The 27,650-nt window shown below is 45.3% G+C and overlaps 1 protein-coding gene across 7 annotated transcripts in view; it reads right to left on the reverse strand.

Annotated features, from left to right (window-relative positions):
• Positions 1-27,103, reverse strand: part of PLEKHA7 (pleckstrin homology domain containing A7) — a 112,721-nt gene extending 85,618 nt beyond the window's left edge. For 3 of the 7 annotated variants that reach the window (XM_088450337.1, XM_088450336.1, XM_088450335.1), the window contains exons 1-2: positions 26,777-27,103; positions 10,417-10,500 (exon numbers count right to left, since the gene is read on the reverse strand). In XM_088450337.1, the coding sequence (XP_088306463.1) occupies positions 10,417-10,500; positions 26,777-26,844 (152 nt within the window). In that variant the 5' untranslated portion in view covers positions 26,845-27,103. Of the gene's footprint in view, positions 1-10,416; positions 10,501-22,301; positions 22,331-26,776 lie in introns of those variants that run through there. The other 4 variants (XM_088450341.1, XM_088450340.1, XM_088450339.1 and 1 more) reach the window with 2 other exon arrangements.
• Between the last annotated feature and the right edge of the window lie 547 nt (positions 27,104-27,650).

Genomic DNA, 27,650 nt, shown 5'->3' on the forward strand with positions numbered 1-27,650 from the left:
CAGCTAATCTATATCCGTATAATTCACTGCCACGCGTTTAATCTGAATCATTTAGCCTTCGATATAACATCGCTCACTCAGGCCGCAGCGTGCGAGCTGTCACTTTCACGACAGTGCGCTGGGACGTGGGAAGTCTGAGGTCATACCCCATAGGAAGCTTACACAGAACAGGGGCATTAACCTGGTTATATAGATATTCCCAGGACAAGGATCAGAGAGGTTTCATTTCCTGCAATGGATCCTGGGGGAGATTTAATTCCGAAAATATTTCTGCATCAATCTCAATCAGAGGGACGGCGTCACCATGTAACAGGCTCCGGAGACCCCGAATGTGCATAGCTATTTCTGTGAGTGGGAATTCCCATGGAAATAAGTAATATAAATAAGGTTTTTTTTTACCTGCACCAAGGAGAACATCGTTATATATATATATATATATATATATATATATATATATATATATATATATATATATATAGCTGGGCATATATGCTAGTGTTAGGGACCTGCAGAAAAATGAGGTCCCTTGATGCTGGGCTGCAGGCTTAAATGCTTTGATCAAATCATGACAAAATCCCCTTTGTTTAATTTGCTGCACACACAAAAATTTGCAGTATATTATTGTTAGCGCCGATGGCAAATGTTATTCTGTTTTGTATACATTTATGGCATTAATATTGCCATGCAGCTGGTACCACGTATGATATGGGTAAAACCGAGCGCGGGCATATAATATATATATATTATATATTATATATATATATATATATATATATATATATAAACCACAGCATGCAAAGCGGCACTCAGGAGACTTGACACTGGGGTGAAATAACGTGTTTACTTCAACGTTTCGGGATACAGAGAACCCTATACAGAGAACCCATGTTCCTGAAGACAGGTTCTCTGTATCTCGAAACGTTGAAGTAAACACGTTATTTCACCCCAGTGTCAAGTCTCCTGAGTGCCGCTTTGCATGCTGTGGTTTGGATAGAGGGGAGTGATCTCGGCCTCATTGAGGGCACCTGGAGCAAGGTATTTGCCCAGCTTGGGGCTTATGGAGTGCCGGGACTTTTTCATGCTATATATATATATATATATATATACACACACATATATACATATACATACACACACATACATACATATATACACACACATATAAGTTTATGCTACCGTGACACATGTAGAATGTGCCTGGGACCAGCTGGATGTACATAACAACAACACCATACTCTGTTAAGCAGCAGAGAAGTATACAGTATATACCCAAACTGCAAATCCTATGTAAATCCAGTCTCCCCCAATAAAAACACCTCGCACCCCAACATTCACCCTGAATGACAAAGCCCGGACATGTTCATCCACAGTCAGAGGCCGAAAAAGCAACTCCTGATCCTAATACCAGAGTTTCCATATATTAGAGACACGGCACAAACACGCACGGAATTCTCGCTCTCTGTAAGTCGCCATTCGCTCATTTGCATAAATGACTCCCGTCCTGGCCACCGAGTGCTGCATTGTCTCACACTGATACAGATGTGTACTCTCTCACCTAGCGTTCTTGCGCCGTGTGGCACGAGATGCTTGGCGCGACGTAGACGTTCAGCCATGAGTAGCGAGTCTTGTACTTAACGTACTTTTTCCGAAATTTTGCATCTTATTCTCATTGTAGCAGCTCACAGTGTACCAGGCTATAAAGCCGCAGATTAAGCCAAGCGACGTGCCGCAAGGCGCTCCTATCGAAATGCTGTCTTTTGCCTTTTTTGTACATAACATGCCAGCTCTAGTAGACAGGGTACCCCGGCATTGTACGTTTGTCGCATTAGCGATGCGACTAATGGCCGTATTCAATTGGTTTCGCATCGGCGAGAAAGTTCTGCCTGTCATTACAGTCTTCGCGTGTTTTGGATGCAAAAACATATCATGCGCGCTCCCCATTTACTCTGTATTCAATTGCCAAACAGGCGAAAACGGGACCCCGGCGAATGTGAAACAGACGAAAAGTGCAGGATGAATTGGGGGAATCACTCTGTACCCCAGAAAAAGATGGGCTGACTTCGGAAATCATTATGGTAGTTTAGATTAGCCCCAATTGAGCTAGTTAGGGTATTTAAGTAGTGGTAATTGCTTGTAATTAGTGTGTGTTTGCAAATAGGCGCTATAGCGCATATTTTACCCGATGTCGGGCACTGGGGACTCACTTTTAGAAAGTAGCCGGGTCCCCGGGAACGCGCTGTGCTGGGGCCAATCCCTGACAGCTGGCTGCAGCACAGCGCGTCCCCCTGAGAAGAACACGACACTGTCTGTTAGAGCAGCCAATGAGAGTCAGATAGACTCTCATTGGCTGCTGCTGTGGAAAGCCCTGCTGGGATCAAGTGTCTGATCCCAGCATCGGCACAGCATCCGTGCCCGGCACTGGGACAGTGTGTTTGTTCCCAGCGTACCGCAGCGGGTACCTGGTGAAGGGACCGCCAGGTCCCTTTACACCAGTGTCGGTGGTAAAGTGGCGGCGGGCAACGCTTGGTTCCGGGCGCAAGTAGAGCGGAGCTCGCTGCCCGGAAGCCAAGTAGCGGCGGCGGTTGTTTGGCACTGGCTGTGAGCCATTTGGCTCACGGTCCAGCAGCCAATAGGAGGCAGACGCAACGAGCCAATAGCTGCTCGCCGTGTCATAGCCCCGCCCACTCGGGATGTCTTCAATAGACTCCACTGAGCGGGAACGTTCAGTCCGTCGGCAGAGGCGAAGAGTGAAGACCTCCCGAAGACAAGTGAAGAGAAGAGTGGTGCGGCAACAGTTCCAGCGGCCGCGCAAGAGGCCAGAAGACGGCGTGATCAAGAAGGAAGAGGACGGGCCAGCGGCAGAAGAACGAAGCTGGGGACCGAAGAGAACTGTGTGGGTGGAAAGGAAAAGAGCTATCAAAGCTCCCCCCGGCAGCCTCTTCCACCATACGGGTTGGCGGCCTTGGGCCACCGTTATTTACCCCTCCACCAGGGTTGTCGGGCACTAGGCCCATGGGATAAATGCAGGCAATAGGCCTGTGGGTATATAGGTGGGCACAAGGCCCGGGCTACATAGGGGGCATTAGGCCCAATTGAAGGTGTGAGTGACCTGGGCACTAGGACCAGGTCATTAATAGGTGGGCCAATACTGGGGGCAATGCATAGGGGGTAAACTACTGGGGGCAAAGCATAGGGGGTAATCTACTGGGGACACTGCATGGGGGGGATTACTACTGGGGGCAATGCATAGGGGGACTACTAGGGGTAATATAGGGGGGATTACTACTGGGGGCAATGCATAGGGGGACTACTAGGGGTAATATAGGGGGGATTACTACTGGGGGCAATGCAAAGAGGGACTAAAGGGCATTAATGTGCAGCATAATGTGTAAAGGGCATTAATGTGCGGTATAACGTGTAAAGGCCGGGCATGGCTGTGTGGCATTATTTGTAAGGGCTATTACTGCATGGCATAATGTGTTTAGACTGCGCATTAATGCGCAGCATAATGTTTAAGAACCGGGCATGGCTGTGGCAAAATGTGTAAAGACAGGGCACTGCTGTGTGACAATGTGTAAAGGGCATTAATGTGCGGCATGATCTGTAAAGGCTGGGCATGGCTGTGTGGCATCATTTGTAAGGGGTTAGGGGAGGTCTGAGAGGCATATGGGGAGCTCTAAAGCATAAATCATGATGGGACCCAGAAATGGTCAGGTAGGACCCCATTTTTTTTTTTTTTTTAAAGTGGAGGGTCCCTGGGACCCACATATTTTGTCACTCACCGCGATCACTGAGTGTCTTTGTAAAAGTGGTGAAGAATAGCATAAAGCAGTGGTTTTTTGGGGCAAATAAGTAGTTCCATCAAATTTGGGGTACCTGAAAATGGGTCCTAGCATATTGTAATGTCTGTAGAGTGAAGCTTTCCAAAAAGTCAAATTCCTCCGTCATATAAGCACCTGCAAGTCCAAAAATACCTGGCTAGTTTTTGAAGCTGTCCCCCCACTTTTTTCATTTTTGCCCAAAATTTCTAATGCGTTTTTGGGGTGTTCCTGGAAAAAAAAATTGTTACTTTTTTGGGTTGATTGTCCTGTGGGGGGGGGGGGGGTATACCAAGGGTTCTGAGTGGTTTCCCAACATCTGCACCTCAAAATATAGATTTTGGACTTCTTTTCTCCTGCTATTCTGTGGAGAAAAACTTTTGCCTATATCAGCGCATTGACTTTTCGCACAGGGAATTGAATACAGAGATACGTTTTCAGGCAAAACTTTTGCAAAAAAAACTTTGCGAAAATGGCTTTTCACTTCTAATTGAATACGGCCCTAAGATGCATATTCTGACAGAGAAAGTGACTCTGGTGGGACGCTTGGCATGGTGAACTCGCAAAGTCGGTGGATTTCAGCAAAGGTCTATGTGGGCAACTCTGTATATGAACCCTGGTCATTAAAGTCTATTCCACCCCCACACGGACACCCTGACCAGCCAAGAACATACCCAACTCACATCTAGGGAATGTATGGTCACAATACAGGCAGACGACCATACACTGCGAATATGAAAAGTCATTTATACCAATGTCAGGGACAGTGTATGCCGCTAAGATGAACGGAGGCAGATTACTAGTAGTTTAAAAAAAAAAAGAAAGACGCCGGGCGCTATACTGCTCTGTGTAGCCTGACGTCACAAAAGCAAACCGGAATCACAAAAGGTCCCTGGATGGAGGTAAAAGGAACCAGTCACAGTGTAATTTGGAAGTGGAAATTTTCTTTTAGAAGCAGAGTTTAGTTCCAGCCAATGTAATGGGCTAATACAGGTGGGTATTTAGATTGTGAGCTCTGGGGAGCAGGGCCCCTATATAGTTGACCACAGGGGGCTGCTCAGAGCTGACCGCTGTATGTTAGCGGAGGAAGGATAAGGAGACCCCAGTCTACTCCATATCTCTGCTCATACATAGCAAATCTAAAAAGTTTCCACCTCTCCGGTGTTTTGCTATTTAGCCCATGGCTGTTATAGTAACAGTCTCCCCAGGGGGCCCCATGTACAGCCTTTATCACCAGCATTTAACACACATTCAGGGAGAGATATTGTTGTAAGCCTGTCGCCCTGGCTTGTATAAGTGCCCAACATCCCTTGGCAGCTGTTAGGCGGCTCTGTCATGTCCCATCCACAGGAGCAGAAAGCAGCCAGTGACCCAACACAATGTGTCTTTGTCTACAACAGATGTATATTAATTTGTCACAGTGTCCACATCTTAAAATATTAACAACAATGGATGGTCTGGGGGGAGGCGTGGTTAGTGACTTCAGTATGTTACGTTTTATCCGAGAGAGAAAATATTTTGGTGACTCTGCACGGTGTAGTATTGGTACAAATAAAAACATGAACTGATGCCCAAGTAGTGCATAAAGTATGTTTTATGTATCAATTCAAATAAAAGCAATATCTAATAGTATGGGGCAGACTTGCAATGTATCACAGAGCGCATGTCGGAATCGGTATGAAATACCGCCGATTCCCGGCAGCTGAACAGATCCCGGCAGCGGCAGCCCGACAGCGCTGGAAATCCCGATCATCCTAAGGTAAGTAATCACTAACCTAACCCCCCCAAACCCTAACCCTCCTTAGGGGTGCCTAACCCTAACCTTCCCCCAAGTGCCTAACCCCAATCCCCCCTTCCCCGATGCCTAAACCTAAGTCCCCCCCAGGGGTGCCTAACCCTAACCCTCCCTCCCCTAGCCTAACCCTAACCCTCCAGGGTGAGTGCCTAACCCTAAGTCCCCCCCGGGTGCGCTAAACCTAACCCCTCCCCCTCCGCGGCTGTCCGCTCACGGCGCCCGGCATCCCTTCGATCGGGATGCCGGGCGCCTGTCTCCCGGCGTCGGGAAAATGACAGGCGTCTAGATATAGACGCCAGTCATTTAACTCACGCCGGGATAAAGCAGTCGGGTAGCCAGCTGTCGGGATCATGTCAGCCGGTATCCCGATTGCATCCCAGTGCTGTTTAGTTTCTGGATAAGTTCCCAGGTTTAGTTTACAATGTCCTGAGCATAAAATTAAACTCTTTCTGAATCTTTATATCTTAATTAGTGGTTAATAAGGTCATACACCAGCTCTAAGGTGGAGATGTTCCAATAATGTGATAATTCTCAGCTTCTGTCCCTGCACTCTGTCAGTCCTTGTATCACATTGTACATGTAGCAAAGTAGGTTTTAAATCTAATTATACTCCATGGCTTTACTATGGAGGATTTACACTGTTGTTCATATTCTGTACAACCACATTTAATGCACTAACTTCAGATTAAGTGCAAATTCTGACATGGGATGAAATGTACCTGGGTCTTTTTCTTGTGTGCAGCAATTTAGGGGGTACAATGCTTTGGGGAGTCATCAGGAGCACTTTGTCAGGGCCGAAACTAAGATATCTGTCACCCGATGCAAGGCAGCAATTTTGCGCCTCCTCCCTTCTCGTACCTGGATTTTGTCCTTGCTCCTCCATAAGGCAGTGCACTAGTCAAACGTCCCTGGTATAGTGACTTACATTATTCCACACACCATAATGCCCATTACACATTGTGCCACACACTGTAATGCCTATTACCAAAGTGCCACTTACATATTTGCCCGACACCATTTTATGCCCCACAGTAAAGTTTCTAATTACTTTAAAATTACCTGCTCGTTGCCAGGGGGGTTTCATGCTCGTTGCCAGGGGGGGTTTCATGCTCGTTGCCAGGGGGGGGTTTCATGCTCGTTGCCAGGGGGGGGTTTCATGCTCGTTGCCAGGGGGGGGTTTCATGCTCGTTGCCAGGGGGGGGTTTCATGCTCGTTGCCAGGGGGGGGTTTCATGCTCGTTGCCAGGGGGGGGTTTCATGCTCGTTGCCAGGGGGGGGTTTCATGCTCGTTGCCAGGGGGGGGTTTCATGGGAGAAGATGTAGCTTTCAGCATCTTCTCCCGGCACTTCCGGGAACTCTGTGTGCATTGTGCTGGCCTAACAGACACTAGAGGTCCAGTAGGACTTCTAGTGTAAGTCTCCTCCTTGGTGGCGGACATTTTTGGATTGCCGTTTTCAGCAGAGTCCATGTGGATGGCTAGTCCGCATGGAATCTGCTGAAAACGGCCATCCAAAAATGGCCGCCGCCAAGGAGGAGACAGACACTAGAGGTCCAGTAAGGACACCTAGCATCTGTCTCCTCCTGGGCGGCGGCCATTTTTGGATGGCTTTTTTCTGAATCTGCAGCCCCACAAGCCACCGTGAGTCAACCCTTTTTCACCCCCTGCATTCTGGCACCCAGTGCACGTGCACCTCTAGCCCCCCCCTAGTTGCAGCCCTGACTGTGTATATTAATCATAAAGCTGGTGATGGGAACATGCAAAGCTGCACTGATATAATCATACGCTCAAGAAGGGACCTAGATCAAAGTCTGTTCAATTTGTTTTGAGCAGAAAGTTAGGATTATATTATTTTTGGGAGTGGTTGTGGTAATATAGAACGTAATGCATATGTATCTATGAATGCAGTGTTATAGGGCAATGCTAGATCAGCCTGGAGGCCCAGTTATGGATATACTGGTTCCTCTACTAGAAGAGGCATGGAAGCCCAGTTACAGATAAGCCTGGATCCTCCACCAGAAGTGGCCTGGAAGCCCATTTAAGGATAGCCTGGCTCCTCCACTAGAAGTGTCCTGGAGGCCCAGTTACGTATAGCCTGGCTCCTCCACTAGAAGTGTCCTGGAGGCCCAGTTACGTATATAGCCTGGCTCCTCCACTAGGAGTGGCCTGGAGGCCCAGTTACGTATAGCCTGGTTCCTCCACTAGAAGTGTCCTGGAGGCCCAGTTACGGATACCCTGGTTCCTCCACTAGAAGTGGCCTGGAGGCCCAGTTACGTATAGCCTGGTTCCTCCACTAGAAGTGGCCTGGAGGCCCAGTTATGGATACCCTGGTTCCTCCACTAGAAGTCACCTGGAGGCCCAGTTACGTATAGCCTGGTTCCTCCACTAGAAGTCACCTGGAGGCCCAGTTACGGATACCCTGGTTTCTCCACTAGAAGTGGCCTGGAGGCCCAGTTACGTATAGCCTGGCTCCTCCACTAGGAGTGGCCATCTCTCCAGCACAATCTTTGGTGCTATTTTATTTATAAAGATAAAGCTGCTGCTTTGTTGGATGTTTTCAAGTGATTAAATAACCTGTACTAATATATAATAGAAATAGCTTCTTTATTTTCCATAAAAAAATGAAGATTCAAATATTTCCTAATTTCCCTTGGTTGGTTCAACACATAATTTCTATAAACACAGAGGCACGGCCCTAATAGCGGCCATCCAGGAGCCCAATCCTTGCATTATCCCTAACCAATCCAGACTACAACACAATCATCACACAATGGGGTATATCCAATCCGCGGCTAATTGACAGGCAAAAGTCCCGCGACGCGGGGTTTAGCTATTCAATTAAATAGCTATTTCCCCGTGTCATTAGACCGGGACTCCCGCGCGAGAACACACTGATTCTGCGAGAACTGCGGAATCAGTGTGTAATATCCTCTCGCGCGAGGCCGTATAGGGCGGCCTCACGCTGATTTTACCTCGCACCTACATGAGGTGCAAGATAAAGTCAATCAGCGGGGACTCGGATGCGGGGTCTCAGGGACACCCACGCGTGGAATCCCCGCTAACTGAATCCCGTCCAGCGCAACAATTAGCCAAGGGGGAAAACCCGCGGCCAATTGGATATGCCCCTTAGAGGTAGATTTATTAAAGTTTCTAAAAATGAAAAGCATCCTAGAACGATAGACAGAATCTGATTGGATGCTATGGGCAATACCTAAACATACACACACACACACTACACACAGCCGCACACACTACACACACACTACAGTACAGTACACCCAGCAGCCCACACGCTGCACCCAGCCTCACACACGCTGCACCCAGCCTCACACACGCTGCACCCAGCCTCACACACACTGTGCGGCTGATAATGTAAACGGAACCTGACGTGGAAAAAAGCTGCGGCCGCTGCATGGTAGTACTTTGCATGCTGACTGAGAGACTCAATCGCACACAGATATACAAGAGTCACATATCACATTAATCAGCACAATCTCATGGTGCGTCCTGGTCACATAACATTGCGACTTAGATGTTTTTTTTTCAGCAAAAAAGGATGCAAAACAGATGCCAGGCGCTAGCAGAGTCTCAAATGGACCAGGCGCGCCGAGAGGGGCTGTTTGGCGCAGCAAAGACGAGTGAGGATGCTTCTTTATATAGATGGTGAGTGTGGTGAGGTTTTGCCATTTGTTCTGCTAGGACGTCCGTTTAGTTGTTATAGTAATGTGATCTATGAGATGTTGGTATAAAAACCACACAGCGAGATCTAAGGAACCTGGACAATACAGTTCCCTTAGTACCGCTCCCCTGGAGACAGGCTCCTAACCCCACCACCAGCCCCCTCAGCGCAATCATAACCTTTCCTAGTTTTATCGTCATCGCCAATACTGGCTGTTATAATTCAGTGCGACGCCCTGTTGTATTTTCCATAACCAGCTATTTAACGATGCCATTTATTTCTTCTCTTGTTGGACCAGTTTATGCTTTACCAAATGTTGATGACGATATGTTCCGGCCATTTCCTTATTACCCTAATAAACACTGATCGCATAAAATCACGCAGCAAAATCTCTGAAAAGGAAACAATGATGTTAAAGTGTTTGGCTGAGATAACGCGGAATATGACTCCGTGAGGAAGAGCGGAGGGTAATGTAATTACCAGAGCAGGGAAATATTAGCTGGTAGTATTATTAGCGGCCTGTACAGTAAATTAACAAGCATGGGCACATTTTTGTCAGACTGTCATTACTTAATGTGCTGCAGTCCACAGATGAGGGATTTCAGTCTCATTTCCACTCAGCACCGCACTGAAGCAGCAACGCCAATTCAGAGCCCTGTCACGCGCAGTGGGCACAACTGCCACACAAGTCCATCCAGCCGCGGCACCATCCCCCTACTGCAGTGATTGGGACGGATGTACAGTCCTGAGACACCCACCCTCCCACGGCTCAGTAGAACAGCATGTGTCAAATGTCTCACCCCCCCCCCCCCACAAAAAAAAGTTCTATGTACCCCACAGGGGCGTCTGTCACAAAAAGGTCCATGTGCAGAGAAAACGGAATTCCTCTCATGCTGACCTGATAGGGAGCTGTTCCCCTCCATGGGCGCTACGATTGGGGGCCGGGTACCTCATACTATGGTAATCAAACTGATGTTTTGACAAGGTCAGGAGAACAATTATTAGAATAGGTAAATGTGACAAAGTTCTGCATAGTTACAGTCACCGAGAGAATGTCCTGAGGACCTGAAACATTTCCCCCTCCCCAATAAGGACTTCTACGAATGGCCACATGAGAAGATACGTACTCATCACGCAGATCAAACTCCGCATTCTCAGGAGAAATCTCACCCGTCACTGGGTGTGTGAAAGTCGTCGTCCGCTGGTTGTGGCTGTAGAGAAATGAGAAACAAACAGGTCAAGAATTATCATTTCTCACATTGATCACTGTCTTACTATAAAAGATTAACATGTCTTCTAGTAGCTGTCACCAGTGACTTATGTTATTATAACGCTCGTCCAGCTGCTGATTATATCCTGCGTCCTCGGATTACGTGTCCCCCTGCTGTAACAGTAGTCTCTCTCACTAGGCCCACAATGAGGGGGCCACCGCGCAGGTCATTCACCGCAGCGTCTGATCCGGCGGGATATCACAGACACTGACAGATTCCGCTATATAGAGATTTAGCTGCGTGTTATCTTATCACAGTTACATAGAAGACATTTCCTAATGCCAGAAATATGACAGATGGGGGTGGTCCGGATTTTCCATATTGCACGGTTAGCATCTCAGAATATACTGTAACAAGAGGAGATAGATCTTTCCCTATTCTCCAGAAAAATACAAAAATGAAGAGTTGCAAAAAATTCAGAATCTTTATTAAAATCTTCCCCCACCCCATACACCGATAAACCGACAGAATCTGTGTCTGGAACCAATAGTTTTGTGGCTCCCCAGATACTGAGGAACTATATGTCTCAGCATGCACTGGCAGAACGGTAAGCAGTCGGGAAGCCGGCGGACCTAATCCCGACAGCCGGTTTCCCGACTGCTTAAATCTAGATGCCTGTCATTTTACCGATGCCGGTAGACCGGGATCCCGATGGAAGCGATGCCGGGCGCCGACAACCGCATTAGGAGGGTTAGGTTAGGGGCTCCCGTGGGGGGGTATTAGGGGTAGGCACCCCCCCGGGAGGTTAGGGTTAGGTTAGGGGGAGGGACGGTTAGGCAACCCTCCGGGGGACTTAGGTCTAGGCGGCGGGGAAGGGGGGTTAGGTTTAGGCACTTAGAGGGGGGGACTAGGGTTAGGCACTGGGGGGGGGGAAGGTTAGTGTTAGGCACTCCTAAGGGAGGGTTAGGGTGTAGGATAGGTTAGTGAATACTTACCTGGGGACGATCGGGATTTTCATCCTTTTCGGGCTGCCTCTGTCGAGATTTGAACCGCCGGCCAGATTCCGGCAGAACACAGACCTTCATTCTGAGTCGGATGCAGCGGCAATGTCAGACGCAGTGAAGCTTTTTTTTTTTTGTGTTCTGCACACGCTTCTAAGTCACACGGAAGGAAGCCGTACGCGGACCAAAAAAAACTATACCTGTCATAGTGCTGGTGCAAGTTTCAACGCTGCAAGTTCAGCATGTATGGCGTCAGGGGCTGACAGTGAGAATCATAGGGCGGGATGTACTAAGCATCGCATCCTCGATGCCATACATCCCCCGCCTCTTATCGGGTACATACGGTTGATTACTGTTGTATGACCTTCACAAAGGACAGCTTTCCCGGTAAGAGATGTCCTTTGCGATGCCCTCGGATAGAGGGACGTCCGGGTTTAACACCCAGATGTCCCTCTGGCGTCCTTCTGTGCATGCGCAGAATGAAGTGCACCGCGGTGGAGTGAGATGGGAGGGATCAGATTGGATCCCTCTCTAGGGAGGCATCCTGAAAAGAAGCCCATGGGCTTCTGTTGGCTAACGCCACCTAAAGATGGCATTACCCACCGGGTCGAAGCACTGGCATGCATCTCATTCCAGTGCTTAGTACATTTCAGAAACATGGTAAAACCCCCGAAAACAGCATTTGCAGGGGGTTTTTCCGCATTTTTCATTTCAGTACATCCAGTCCTTGCACATTCGGATGCACAGATGCGCACCAGGGAACGGCTGTGAAGCGCCTTTGCATAAAGTCGCAGACGTGCGAGCACCAATATAGGCAAACATGGACAACGAGGAATGAGCCCCATAGTTCCACAACAGCACAGAGAGACTGATAAGTCACACCCCCAGCTCATGTCCAATATGTTATATACTATGGTCCTAATCCAGGAGAAGGGATGGGAAAGTCATCGGATAAATCTTCCCATAATGACCTGAAACTGGGCAGCTGCAGGACCTGGCACAGCGAGATCATCTCCAAATTAGATGACTCAGTGTCGCAGTCGCTGTAATGTCTGCTTTATAAATGTGCACGCACAGTCCTGATTTTTAATAACCCGTCCCACATCCCCATACTGCGAGGAGGGGGTCTCCACACGCCCCCCTCTCTTGGGTAATATTTAAGAAAGACGCTGCTTAAACTCTGTACATGTTTCTCAGACCTTCCCCACTACATACAGCCCCCAGGCAGAACCCCAAGGCTAGGTCCCTGTTCTGCTTTACAGAGATCTTTCATTCAGTACAAAACACAGACATAACATGAAATATTTACATAGAAACGTTTTCAATTATTGAACAAATAGAGAAATCTACCGAGACTCCTATTATTCATCCTGCACACAACTGAAAACGCAGAACTTTAATACAGAATAAATTACACGGAGGTGCAGTAAAACAAGCAACTGAATAGTTTACTCTGCACCAGAGACCCACTGTATATAGATTATATACATACAGTACATATGTATCCAGAGTAGGGAAAGACAAGTTTGTATTCCCATAGAGACAGATCAGTAACATGGACCAGCAGAAGATACAAGCAGGACAATACTACATCGCACTGGTGATACTAATATATGTATAAAGTTCTCAGGTCATTGTATAATCATGAATAAAATGTACTGTACACATTACACAACCCCTCCAAAGATTTCCGTGACCTGCATAAACCTTTACGCGACCAGTGTACCTTCTGGTTACCTCACAATATACTGTAGTGTAGGAGGTAATTATCCCATATTTATTATAGTCCAGACAGTTTCTATTCTTTCTTGGGAGACTTCAAAAGGGGGGTAAAGAGTGGAGAAGATTCACATAGCAACCAATCAGCTTCTGGCTACCATTTTTTAAACTAAACACTTTCTATACGATGATTAGTAGAAAATTATTGGTTGCTATGGGAAACTTCTCCACTTGTCCACCTTGTATACGGCTTGATACATCTCCCCTCATAATCCCCAGCAAACAGAGTTCCAGGTAGCGGTGGACAGCAATACTGTAGCCTCCTGGTGCCAGATAGGACCAAGAAGTATGTTTAGGGGCGTCAGCAACTATCACCACTAATGGTGACTATTTTGCACCTGGTCCCTGGTTTTCCTACCGATAGCGCACGGTGTAGTGTGTAGTCACTGCCGCTGAGATGACTCTAGAAATGGGCACTGAGAAAGTGGTGTAGTGCCGATTTCTAATTAACCTATCCACTGTACCTGGGAAACATTGCAGCTACTGGTACTGTACAGCTACCCATACATAATTATACCCAGATACAGAACAAGAAGTGGTACTGTGCAGCTACCCATACATAATTATACCCAGATACAGAACAAGAAGTGGTATTGTGCAGCTACCCATACATAATTATACCCAGATACAGAACAAGAAGTGGTATTGTGCAGCTACCCATACATAATTATACCCAGATACAGAACAAGAAGTGGTACTGTGCAGCTACCTATACATAATTATACCCAGATACAGAACAAGAAGTGGTACTGTGCAGCTACCCATACATAATTATACCCAGATACAGAACAAGAAGTGGTACTGTGCAGCTACCCATACATAATTATACCCAGATACAGAACAAGAAGTGGTACTGTGCAGCTACCCATACATAATTATACCCAGATACAGAACAAGAAGTGGTACTGTGCAGCTACCCATACATAATTATACCCAGATACAGAACAAGAAGTGGTACTGTGCAGCTACCCATACATAATTATACCCAGATATAGAACAAGAGAAGTGGTACTGTGCAGCTACCCATACATAATTATACCCAGATACAGAGCAAGAAGTGGTACTGTGCAGCTACCCATACATAATTATACCCAGATATAGAACAAGAGAAGTGGTACTGTGCAGCTACCCATACATAATTATACCCAGATACAGAGCAAGAAGAAGTGGTACTGTGCAGCTACCCATACATAATTATACCCAGATACAGAATAAGATAAGTGGTACTGTGCAGCTACCCATACATAATTATACCCAGATACAGAACAAGAAGTGGTACTGTGCAGCTACCCATACAGATAATTATACCCAGATACAGAACAAGAAGTGGTACTGTGCAGCTACCCATACATAATTATACCCAGATACAGAATAAGATAAGTGGTACTGTGCAGCTACCCATACATAATTATATCCAGATACAGAACAAGAAGTGGTACTGTGCAGCTACCCATACAGATAATTATACCCAGATACAGAACAAGAGAAGTGGTACTGTGCAGCTACCCATACATAATTATACCCAGATACAGAATAAGATAAGTGGTACTGTGCAGCTACCCATACATAATTATACCCAGATACAGAGCAAGAAGTGGCACTGTGCACCTACCCATACACAGAACAAGAGAAGTGGTACTGTGCAGCTACCCATACAGATAATTATACCCAGATACAGAACAAGAGAAGTGGTACTGTGCACCTACCCATACATAATTATACCCAGATACAGAGCAAGAGAAGTGGTACTGTGCAGCTACACATACATAATTATACCCAGATACAGAACAAGAGAAGTGGTACTGTGCAGCTACCCATACAGATAATTATACCCAGATACAGAACAAGAGAAGTGGTACTGTGCGGCTACACATACATAATTATACCTAGCTACAGAACAAGAGAAGTGGTACTGTGCAGCTACCCATACAGATAATTATACCCAGATACAGAACAAGAGAAGTGGTACTGTGCAGCTACACATACATAATTATACCCAGATACAGAGCAAGAAGTGGCACTGTGCACCCACCCATACATAATTATACCTAGCTACAGAACAAGAGAAGTGGTACTGTGCAGCTACCCATACAGATAATTATACCCATATACAGAACAAGAGAAGTGGTACTGTGCAGCTACACATACATAATTATACCCAGATACAGAACAAGAGAAGTGGTACTGTGCAGCTACCCATACAGATAATTATACCCAGATACAGAACAAGAGAAGTGGTACTGTGCGGCTACACATACATAATTATACCTAGCTACAGAACAAGAGAAGTGGTACTGTGCACTAACTAGATCATTATTATTTACTACAAAGTCATTGACACAAAGGCATAATCTTTAAGTTCTGGGTCAACTCTGAATTTATATACGCAAAAGTGAATAAAACTGATGCAAACCAACTGTATTATTGAATTCAATGTTAATAACAAGCGTATTACCAGGTAAAGAAAATAATCCTTGCCCCAAGTAATTACCACAAGTATCAGTGGTCTACAGAGAAATTCTCTTAATAAATGCAATTATACTGCTACTATAAGTATTATTACTAAAAAGAATAATAATAATAATAATAATAATAATAATAATAATAATAATAATTATAAATATGCAATCAGTTTCCCCTCAGGGGATAATAGAAAGATGAGGGAAAGATGAGGGCTAGCTGTATTTTCCTCATGTTTGTGCACAAATCACAGGCTGGAATTTCCCGGGAGGGGGGTGAATACTTTCACACAGGCCCAGCGTGTGCGTTTTATAGCTTGTCCTCAGCTGGCAAGGAAACAAAAACCAATTAATACTTCATAATTGACTTGATGAGACTGTACGTATGTGAGGAATTTCCGTGGGAAAGACGCCGGCTGTGTAGACAAGGATGGCAGAACTATAGGTCACTGGATGCAACATCGAAATAACAGATTTATTTCATGTTACTGTACAATGATCTGTGCTTACTGGGAACGGGGTATAATAACACAGGAGAGAGATGGCCACAGTTACAGACCATGGAGAACACATAACAGTAGGGGCAGGATTGGGACACTATACAGGACAGGGGAGTACAGGCACAATGGCTGTAGAAAATGTAATAAATAACAAAATACCAATAATAATTATTTGTATTATACTGCTAAAGAAAATAGGGGTGATACAGTATTTCCTTCTAGCGGGCTGTAAAGACATGGGAACACACAGATGGTTTGTCTTCCCTCTGTACAACACCCGCCTGTTTGCTGGATGGAACATACAGTACAAAAATGTGATTATAATAAATATATTTGTACTTTCAGTGGTTCCCATGGTAACTATAAACTAGAAATCAGGGAAATACACTCGGCAATAGAGAAATCACTGATGGTCTGTGGAAATTATAAGCAATGTATGCCAATAACCCTTTCCACATTCCATGGTGTACCATTATTGCCACAGCATTTTTTGCTGCTGATAAAAAAAATTTTTTTTAATAGACTGCTGATGCAGATGCCCAAAATGGCCTCTCACATTCGTCCATTTTGGCCATCTGGGTAGCAGAGGGCCAAAATGGCCAACCACGGGCAGCAGAGGCCCAAAAGGGCCAACCACGGGCAGCAGAGGCCCAAAAGGGACAACCACGGGCAGCAGAGGCCCAAAAGGGACAACCACGGGCAGCAGAGGCCCAAAAGGGACAACCACGGGCAGCAGAGGCCCAAAAGGGACAACCACGGGCAGCAGAGGCCCAAAAGGGACAACCACGGGCAGTAGAGGCCCAAAATGGCCAACCACGGTAGCAGAGGCCCAAAATGGCCAACCATGGGCAGCAGAGGCTTAAAATGGCCAACCACGGGCAGCAATGGCCCAGAACGGCTAATTACAGTTAACAGATGCCGAAAACATTCACCCCCAAATGGGAGAGGCCCGGAGTCACAGTATACAGAAGACATCGGATTTATATATACATCAGTGCCATTTCTACTATAAACCCGTTCCAGAATCTGATAAGTATTGTCCTGTAATGCCAGCTGTACCCAGGGCATGATTACTAACAAAATAATTTTTCTAATTCAGATTTCCAGGTCCAAAATGTGGGAGACCTGCTACATGTTACACACACGTATGTGAACCCCTGCGTGTTTACATGTATTCTGCTCACACCGCACCCAAATCACATTATTTTGATATTTATAAATCGATTGCTCCTAGTAATGGAGACTGATATTATTTATGCTGTATTATAATGGTACAAGACTACAGCAGTACATCAACGATTTATAGAACGTTAGTAATAACGGCTGGAATAAGGAGATGATGTACCGTGAAGACGCAGAATAATACTCATTTCTTTCCGCTCTCGTTTGAGGAGGGAAATAAATGTTTTTATTGCAAATTACCCTTGAATCAGACTTTATAAGGAGATGTGTGATTACTACTCTTTGTAAAGGGTCTTTTATGATGAAAGCTAGAATGATAGGCGCATTTATACACTAAATTCCTATTTACTGATGAAGCAGTAGCCGGGCCTGTAGGCCTCTGCCAGGATGCTAGTGACACAATAAAGGAGCATTAACACTCATATGTACTACAACTATGCAGCGAGACTGTGCGGCCTCATCCAATGAGCACCCGATCCATGGTCCCTGAACCTCCCCAATACTAAATAGAACGATAATCTCCAATTAGTTTTGCTTGGCGCCGGCATTCTGACCGCCGGAATCCCAGCGGTCGGGATTTTAACCGCATCTCGTTTTGCATATAGGCCTGAAAATGTGTAAGTGGGAAATAATTAAAACATCAAATTCCAAACAATTAACCTGTAAGAATCTCCTCTTTATTAATCTCATGTTGCACGCTCTCTACTAAATGACCACTCTCAGTTCGGCATCATCTATGCCTTAAACCCACTATAAGAGTTAATGGACAACGGGGCTGTCCCTATTACAAGGGCGCTTTTATGCTGCAGGTTTTCTGACATTTGTCAATGTTCACCCGGAAACGCGCTTTTCCTTAACACACCAACTGCAAGGTAAAAATCATGTTCCTTTAATAGCAGGCGTCAAATCAGATACGCAGGAAAACAACGCTGTAAATCTGCTGCTCTCTACCCCTTTGTGTCACTTACATAGTCTCATCCTGCAAAGTGAAATCTGGTGCCTCTGTCTGACGATGGGAGCATTTGTAAAAAGTCAGGATTTGGATGTTATATACGGTGATCAGCGTTACTGGTATCATGTGCCCCCTGGGTGAAGCAAGAAGAGGAAATGTAGTTGTTCTTTACAGGTTGGTGGTGCTAAAGGCCTCCCCCAAGTCAGGTGGCTACAAATACACTACAGAGACATGTGCCAAGGTGCCAAACTGAGGTTCCCAACCACACTGTCACACACAGAGATCCACCACTAATAGGAAAGTCATGGAAGTAATAAACATACAAAATATCAACACGTTGGATGTATGAAATTCATTTCAAATAAACGATCATTAGAGACTACAAAAATATGCTTGAGTACTTTTGGAGAAAAGCGCTAAATAAATAAACACTTATTCCTGTGAAGGGTTACCCTGCTCCTTCCACACATAAAAAATATAGTTATATATATATATATATATATATATATATACATACACACACACACGACACATGCCTGCAGGTCACTGTCCCCCATATGATCAGCACACTCATCTCCTGGAACACATGAGAGTTCCAGTGATCTGATGGACTACTAGACGGGGCACACATGGACAAGGAGGAGATGAAGCTATAATATAATATGTTATTCAGACCCTGCCAAACACACAGACACTTTGGGACCTATCATTATCTTCCTATACACAAATCGGCGCCAAAATTGGCGGCAGACATAAATGTGCTCTGTACTTAAGCACTGTAAGACTCTGGATTACCACTGTTTAGTAAATTTACTGGCAGTCAGTCAATGTATATGAAGTAATAAAAACACCCTCCTGACAATATAGCATGATATCTGCCAGTAAAAATGCAGAGGGCACTCAGAATGACTTACATACCACTGGCCAGTGCCAAAGTGCCCCCGGGCTCTCCTCTCCTACGCTGTGTCATTTACCATCTTCATCGTACACACATGAAAACCATTTTGGTGTAAAGCACAGTATGCAGAATCTGTCTTTGTTGCAGTCTCATCTCTTATATACTGGGTAACACTTCTGCAAGATGAAAACAGAAGACGGAAAATTCTGCCAACATCATTAACATTCCCCAGAACAGAAAGTTTACTTTTGAGAAGTGAAAAAGTGATAGAACCCCCGGGCACATCATCTTCTCTGGAATCAATACAAACAAAATGAGAATACCTCTAGGATTAATTTGATTGCTGTGATGGAGTGATACAAAAGTTGTTAGAGCTGCCAATGAGCGAGGCCATCAATTGTTGTGCTACTAATTACATCAACCGCATCAAAACAAGTTCTCAATCTAAATGTAAATTCCAATTTATTCAGCACTACCGTAGATTAAGATGGTTTCACTTCACCCGGCCTCAGATATTAAAATGGCTAAAAAGATCCAACCTCCGATTTCACTGTCTCAGATCACCCCCCACCCCTGGGTAGTAAGGTGGAAGAGGTGGATTTTCTGTGTGATAAGGTGGAAGAGGCCGGATTCCCTGGGTGATCAGGTGGAAGAGGTCGGATTCCCTGGGTGATCAGGTGGAATCTATGGGTGATAAAATGGAAGAGGTGAGATGTATGGGTAATAAGGTGGAAAAGGTGTAGAATCTGGGTGAGAAGGTGGAAAAGGTGTAGAATCTGGGTGAAAAGGTGGAAAAAGGTGTAGAATCTGGGTGAGAAGGTGGAAAAGGTGTAGAATCTGGGTGAGAAGGTGGAAAAGGTGTAGAATCTGGGTGAGAAGGTGGAAAAGGTGTAGAATCTGGGTGAGAAGGTGGAAAAGGTGTAGGATCTGGGTAATGATGTGGAAGAGGTGGAGTCTTTGGGTGATAATATGGAAGAGGTGGAGTCTTTGGGTGATAATGTGGAAGAGGTGGAGTCTTTGGGCGATATGGTGGAATCTCTGGGTGATATGGTGTAAGAGGTGGAATCACTGGGTTATAAGGTAGAAAAGGTGGAATCCCTAGATAACTAGATGGAAAAGGTGGATTCTCTGGACAATGAAATGGAACAGGTAACTTCTCTAGATGATGAGGCTGAACAATGGTTTCCCTGGATGATGAGGTAGTTACAGCAAACCTCAGAGTCAAAATACATCCAAGAAATCAACAAGTTCCACCACAGCATGTACACATTGCAGCTCTAACGTGACCACCACTTTCTCCCCCAGCATCTGTGAACCCAAGACCATTCCCACTTTACAGAAACTACAGCATATTCCATACATGTGCTTGCAGAACAAGTCAAGGAGAGACTCCCACAACCCGGTCACTACACCAATTTCCCCGCCGACTGGTGTGTACAGTATAGAAGACCAGAGGAACATGGAAAAACATTCATGATCTTGCACGGATATCTGTGTAGAGTTTGTATGTTTTCCTTGCCATTGTCGCTATGGTGCTTCCAATTTTCTTTAACACTTAAAAAACATACCGGTAGTTTAACAGTCTTCTGACGTACTGCAAAATATATGTTGTAGCTATATAAATAACTTTCAAATAATCCAATCTCGCTTTCCAGCCTTCAATTAAATTTGTTCTCCAACTTCACAAAATCCCCCCCAAATGCGATTCCCTGTTAGTTACATAAGCAGAATTTATGAAAGGTTAAATCTGAAGTACTGGAATCTTCTAAACCTTACTCTAATTGTGTTGATGGAGAATAAGGTGAAACAAACCCGCAGAGTGACAGTTCAGTGTGAACACTCTCATTGGAATGTCATTTCAGGAAGAACAAAGGTCCTATCTGGACGCTGATAAGTTCTCCCTCTGTGATACATTTACTTAAAATAAAACATGCCAGAGGAAAACATTACAGCATTAACAGAGTATCTGCAGGAGAGTCCGGCAGCTGATTGTTCCGCGATGCAGAGTTTATGTTATTATCAGATTAATCTTGGTATGTTTTTGGAATTGCTTTGCGGATAAGATTAACCGTGACACAACAGCGGGCTCCGGCTCCTAGCTCCAACTCTCAGGACTGGATATGAGACAGACGAAAAAGCTTAGTTTACTCTCATACTCCACCCACATTAGCAGTCGCCCCTCATCCGCCTCGGGGCAAAGTCCCCCACATTTACCCCCCGTGGGCAACGCCATCCCTCACCCGCCTGGGGGCAACGTCCCCCCTCACTCGCCTGAGGGCAACGTCCCCCCTCACCCGCCTGGAGGCAACATCCTAAAGGCCCCCATACATCAGCAATTGATTGTGTATAAAAATCTTTTCCTTTTTCAATCGATTGCAGAATTGCACAATTGGTGCAATCAATTCCTGATGTATGGGGGCCTTTAGTCATTCCCATCCATCTACATGCAAACTGGACCACAACACAAGTGTTTGAGTCCCTAATAGCGTTCCTGGTAGCGAGAAGGTACTATAAAACAAACAAACGGTTATTATCCAATATACATACACAACATAGTTATACTCGGTCTAGAAAGACACATAACTTTCCTATGTTCGTGTTTCTACCTCCTGTAATGACTACCTGGAGGTGACAATGAGAGATATAAAAAGGAGTAATTATTTACCCTCCCTTAGAGGAAATATGAAGGCGAGTGAGAGAGTTACTCCCGGCCCCTAACCTGCAGATACAAAACAGGTTCCTCTGGATGATTGTCATGTAAATGGTAGGAGTCTGTCACACAATGTACCACAGCACAACTCCTCACAAGAACTCGAGTGACACACTACATAGAGGTGAAGACACTACACAATATTTAACCCCTTAAGAAGCCAGAGGTGAGACCTTCTATTCACAGAGAAATGTTTGTTACATTATCCTAGAGGAATCAGAGGCAATAAATTTAGTAATATATAGGACACAGAACATAAACAGATAACAATTGTCCCATCTAGTGTGCCAAGAAATCATATCAGAAGGTTTATACCCTACCACGCTTCATTCATTTGCTGTTACTATTCCAACTCCATCTGTTAAATCGTTACTCCATAATCGGCTATTCTATCCATGAAATGCCGCTTTGGAACATTGCAAGCGGTGAATGGAAGTAGAGTTTCTTCCTAAAATACATTGCTCTTGAATACCGGTGCCATTAAACTGTCGGGATTATTGTCCACGAGGACCGATGGAAGAGCACCTACTGAAGGACAGGTATTCCGTGACAGCGTGTTTCTGCTGGGAGCTGCACACATATTGGGCACAGTGGAATATATACGGAATCTTTCAGTAACGACGCGCTGTAAATCATGGTGAATACGTTACTTCCTCTCTCACAAAGTGCATTAAAAATAATTTACCTCTGTTTCAGCGCACACATCTATGCTAATGAGATTTCAGACAGACATATTAGCTAGCAGAACAGGTGTGCTTAGGAAACCTTTACTATAAATCCTAGGAGGGTCTTCAAACTCAATTGCCGGCAGGGTGATGGTGCGGGTAATGTTTCTAAATTAGAGTCTAGAGAATCATCGTCATCAGTACAGTTCCCAGCTCTGCTATATCCCCTCCCACCGTCTAGCCCATTCTTCATCCCATCGCGGTGGAAATGTAGCTGGGTCCATACACACTGTAGCCCACGTCTCACGATGACACCTGGAAAACACTGCGTTGGGAACCCCGGAAGAGCATGGGAAAAATAGATCACTGTGCAGATATTTGAATTCTGTGACCACAAAGCAATTTTCCCCCCAAATACATTCTGCAACAGAGTCCTATGTGGGACATTGGTGACACAAAGATAATTTACTCTTGTACAGAACTGCAACTCTATGCCACCCCAATATACTGTGTTATGTACTGTAATCAAACACAGAAGAGCTCAGGAACAAGATAAGGCTGCAGAACACAAAGAACATGTGAGAGCAGATGGGTTTTGTGTCACAGAAGCAACCTGTGATCTCTGGAAACCTGACAGCAACAATTGTAGAGTTCCTACAAATCCAAAATCTTCATTTAGGCGTACATAGGTTTCAAGTAGGTGTGTGCAAGTGTGATTGACACACAGATTCTCCAGTAAGTGTGTACAGGTGTGATTGACACACTGCTTCTCCAATAGATGTGTACACAAAGCTTCTCCATGTGTGATTGACACACAGCTTCTCTAAAAGGTTTATACAAGTTTGAGTGATAGAGCTTCTCTAACAGGTGTGAGTGATACAGAGCTTCTGTAGGGAGGTGTATACAGGTGGGAGTGATACAGAGCTTCTCCAATAGGTGTATACAGGTGTGAGTGATAGAGCTTCTCTAACAGGTGTATACAGGTGTGAGTGATAGAGCTTCTCTAACAGGTGTATACAGGTGTGAGTGATAGAGCTTCTCTAACAGGTGTATACAGGTGTGAGTGATAGAGCTTCTCTAACAGGTGTGAGTGATACAGAGCTTCTGTAGGGAGGTGTATACAGGTGGGAGTGATACAGAGCTTCTCCAATAGGTGTATACAGGTGTGAGTGATAGAGCTTCTGTATGTAGGTATATGAAGGTGTGAGTGATACAGAGTTTCTCCAATAGGTGTATACAGGTGTGAGTGATACAGAGCGTCTGTATGGTGTGTACAGGTGTGAGTGTTACAGAGCATCTCTATGGAGAAGTATACAGGTGTGAGTGTTAATACAGAGTACATACAGATGTTAATGTTACAGCAGGTGTGTTACATAGTTTTTCCAACAGGTATGTACAGGTGGAAGTGAAAGCTTTGCTAACAGGTGTGTACAGATGGGAGACCTAGAGCTTCTCTAACAGGTATACAGGTGGGAGCGAGAGAGCTTCTCTTACAGGTGTGTACAGGTGAAAGCGATAGAGCTTCTGTATGGAGGTACTGTATATGCAAGTGTGAGTGATACAGACCTTCTCCAATAGGTGTATACAGGTGTAAGAGATAGAGCTTCTGTATGGATGTATATGCAGATGTGAGTGATACAGAGCTTCTCCAATAGGTGAATACAGGTGTGAGTGATACAGAGCTTCTGTATGGAGGTGTGTACAGATGTGTTACAGAGCATCTCTATGGCAGCGTATACAGGTGTGTCCAATACAAAGCTTATCTATGGATATATAAACAGGTGTGATTGTGGCTGAGCTTTACCAGTAGTATACAGGTGTGATTGATACAGAGCATCTATGAGGACGTGTATAAAGGTGTGAGTGTTACAGAGCATCTCTATGGAGGTGTGACTGATACAGAGCATCGATGAGGACGTGTATACAGGTGTGAGTGTTACAGAGCATCTCTATGGAGGTGTGTACAGGTGTTGAGTGTTAATACAGAGTACACATAGATGTTAATGTTACAACAGGTGTGCACATGTGTGTTTTTCCAACAGGTATGTACAGGTGGGAGTGAAAGCTTCTCGTACAGGTGGGAGAGCTAGAGCTTCTCTAACAGGTATACAGGTGGGAGCGATAGAGCATCTTTTACAGGTGTGTACAAGTGGGAGTGATAGAGCTTCTGTATGGAGGTACTGTATATGCAAGTGTGAGTGAGACACCTGTATACACCTATGGGAGAAGCTCTGTATCACTTACACCTGTATACACCTATGGGAGAAGCTCTGTAAGTGATAGAGCTTCTGTATGGAGGTATATGCAAGTGTGAGTGATACAGAGCTTCTCCAATAGGCGTATACAGGTGTGAGTGCTAAAGCTTCTGTATGGAGGTATATGCAGGAGTGATACAGAGCTTCTGTATGGAGGTGTGTACAGGTGTGAGTGTTACAGAGCATCTCGATGGAGAAGTATACAGGTGTGAGTGTTAATACAGAGTACACACAGATGTTAATGTTACAACAGGTGTGCACATGTAGTTTTTCCAACAGGCGTGCACATGTAGTTTTTCCAACAGGTATGTACAGGTAAGAGTGAAAGCTTCTCTAACAGGTGTGTACAGGTGGGAGAGCTAGAGCTTCTCTACCAGGTGTGTACAGGTGGGAGAGCTAGAGCTTCTCTACCAGGTGTGTACAGGTGGGAGTGATAGAGAGCATCTCCATGAGATGCGAGTGATACAGAGATTTTCTATGGAGGCGTTTGAGTGATACAGCAATTCTCTAAACAGGTGTACAAAAGATGTGTTTAACACATAGCTCATCTAATAGATAGAATTATACCTGGGAGTCATAGACCTTCCCTAACATGTGTATGAGGGTGTAAAGGTACAACTGCTGTCAGCACTCAGTAGTACATGGAACAGATAAATATAAAAAGAACTGATGATTCTCTATACAAATAAATCACGTTGCCCCCTCTTCGATATATCACCCTACAGCCAGAGGGTGACCATCATTTATGGCAACTAACTGAGCTCACTAAACACAAGTGACTGGTAGTAAAGGAAGGCGGCAATGCCATTATTTGTGCCATGCACGCTCGGAACATACCTGAAAGCTAGTTATTAACATTTATTTATATAGTTTTATATATGTGGATTTTCCAGCACCTGGCAGATTAGCAACCATCTAACATTCAATGTAAACCTTAGAAACAATTAGACGCAATGGACCCTCTTCATAGCTGAATACACTGACACGACTGACTCTTGTCCTGCTAAACAGTGGATAAGTGATCATGAAAAACTGTAGCGTACATGCATGGCAACTGCAAAACCATTTCAACTAAGTCCCCGACAACAGCGCTGCCCCCTAGGTATTCAGCGGTAAAACCATAATACGCAAAGCCATAGCGTTCATTTCTCTACCATTAACCCGAGTATGGAGAGCAGATTGCCAACAGCAAGGTGTAATCAGTAACCAGCCTGGGAACGAGTCATATCTGTGGAACGCTCCACTTGCACAATCTCCCACATTCCTTTCTCCAAGGTGTGCCCTACACCTGAAACTCTTACCGCACGGCGTAACCCGACAACTATGCGGGAAAACGAGTGACACAGAAAACGCAGACAATGGGTTAAAGCCAATTATCTGACACAATTGCACCGTTGTGCTTGCAGGTGTGTGTCCCTGGTGTACAGGGAGCTGCATCGGTCCAGTAAAAGTTGTATAAATGTACAATACGGATTATACTCCAGACATCACCTGCGCCAACATGCAGTACAATGACACCAGTATTATTCCCTGTGCACACTACAAGGTGCCAGTTACATGGAGAGCATTTGGCAACCTTCGTAGCGGCTAGCCACCCAAATCCTGCAATCAGTAATATTGAGGCCAGCAAGCAGCGCTGGATAATATACAGCTTTTCTTCCTCCATGCCAAACTGGGATGCAATGCAGATTTTCCGATCTGCTCTTATGCAGAATTAACGTCGCTGAAAGTAATCCGCAAACACACTCCCCCAGTCACAGACAAGTTCAACACCTTTTGTCTCCGACCTGTTTTGCAGCTGCTGGCTGGGAGGGCGATGAAAGAGTTAACATGGATAAGGCTGTGAGGCAGAGAGAGAGAGAGAGCGGTACACACCTGCACGACACCTGGTATAAGGGATACTCCACGCGAGGGACTAAGTTTGAATACTCAGGGTTCCACATGATCTCCCAGCTTCTAAATCCTCTTCCTACACATGGTTACATCCCATTAGCGAGAGAATCGGCTTGCTGCATAAGAGGGAAGCCAAGCGCAGCCAGTGACCCCTCTATACAGCTACTGACAAAGTGTATTCCAATTCTCCAGTCCGCAGAAAGCACTTCATTCTGTTAGAACCCATAGCCACCACCCTTGTGACATCACGGCAGGTTACACACAGGGAGATGTGCAGGAGCAGAGGTGAGCTTGTGCCTTCTGGATAGAATCACACACAATGCTCAGAGTCTGCGAGACAGACAGCGAGGGAGAGAGTGAGAGAGAGAGAGAGAGAGAGAGAGAGAGAGAGAGAGAGAGAGAGAGAGAGAGAGAGAGAGCGCTCCTCCTGGCTGAAAGCCAACAGCACAACTTATTGCCAATGCTGCAAATCGCTCCTATCAGCTAATGAAGATCGAGGCTGCAGGTGGAACCTTTTATTTCCGCTCTTTGTCACAGATGGCTCCTGTAAAGGTATTCGGTGATCTATGACCTTGAGGGTCCGCGGTGATAGCCCCCCCTGAGACTCTCAGCGCAGAGGATGTGATTGCCTCATAAAGCCACTGACATTTACACGCTGTGCAGAGAACTTCCAGTACAAATATGTGTGGAAGGGTGGCAGAACAGAGAATAGATTGCAGCACTTTAGTCGTGTATCATGTTCACTGCACCCCACTGAGCGAGGGCTGACAAGACACAATACATTCTATACCTTCCTCTCGGAGATCAGCTCTGACCTACTGCAGTGAGACAATGAGAGGGACAAAGGCTGGAGGAG

Source organism: Taudactylus pleione, unplaced genomic scaffold, assembly GCF_031769625.1.
Source record: "Taudactylus pleione unplaced genomic scaffold, aTauple2 ptg000515l, whole genome shotgun sequence".
Classification (NCBI taxonomy): Eukaryota; Metazoa; Chordata; class Amphibia; order Anura; family Myobatrachidae; genus Taudactylus; species Taudactylus pleione.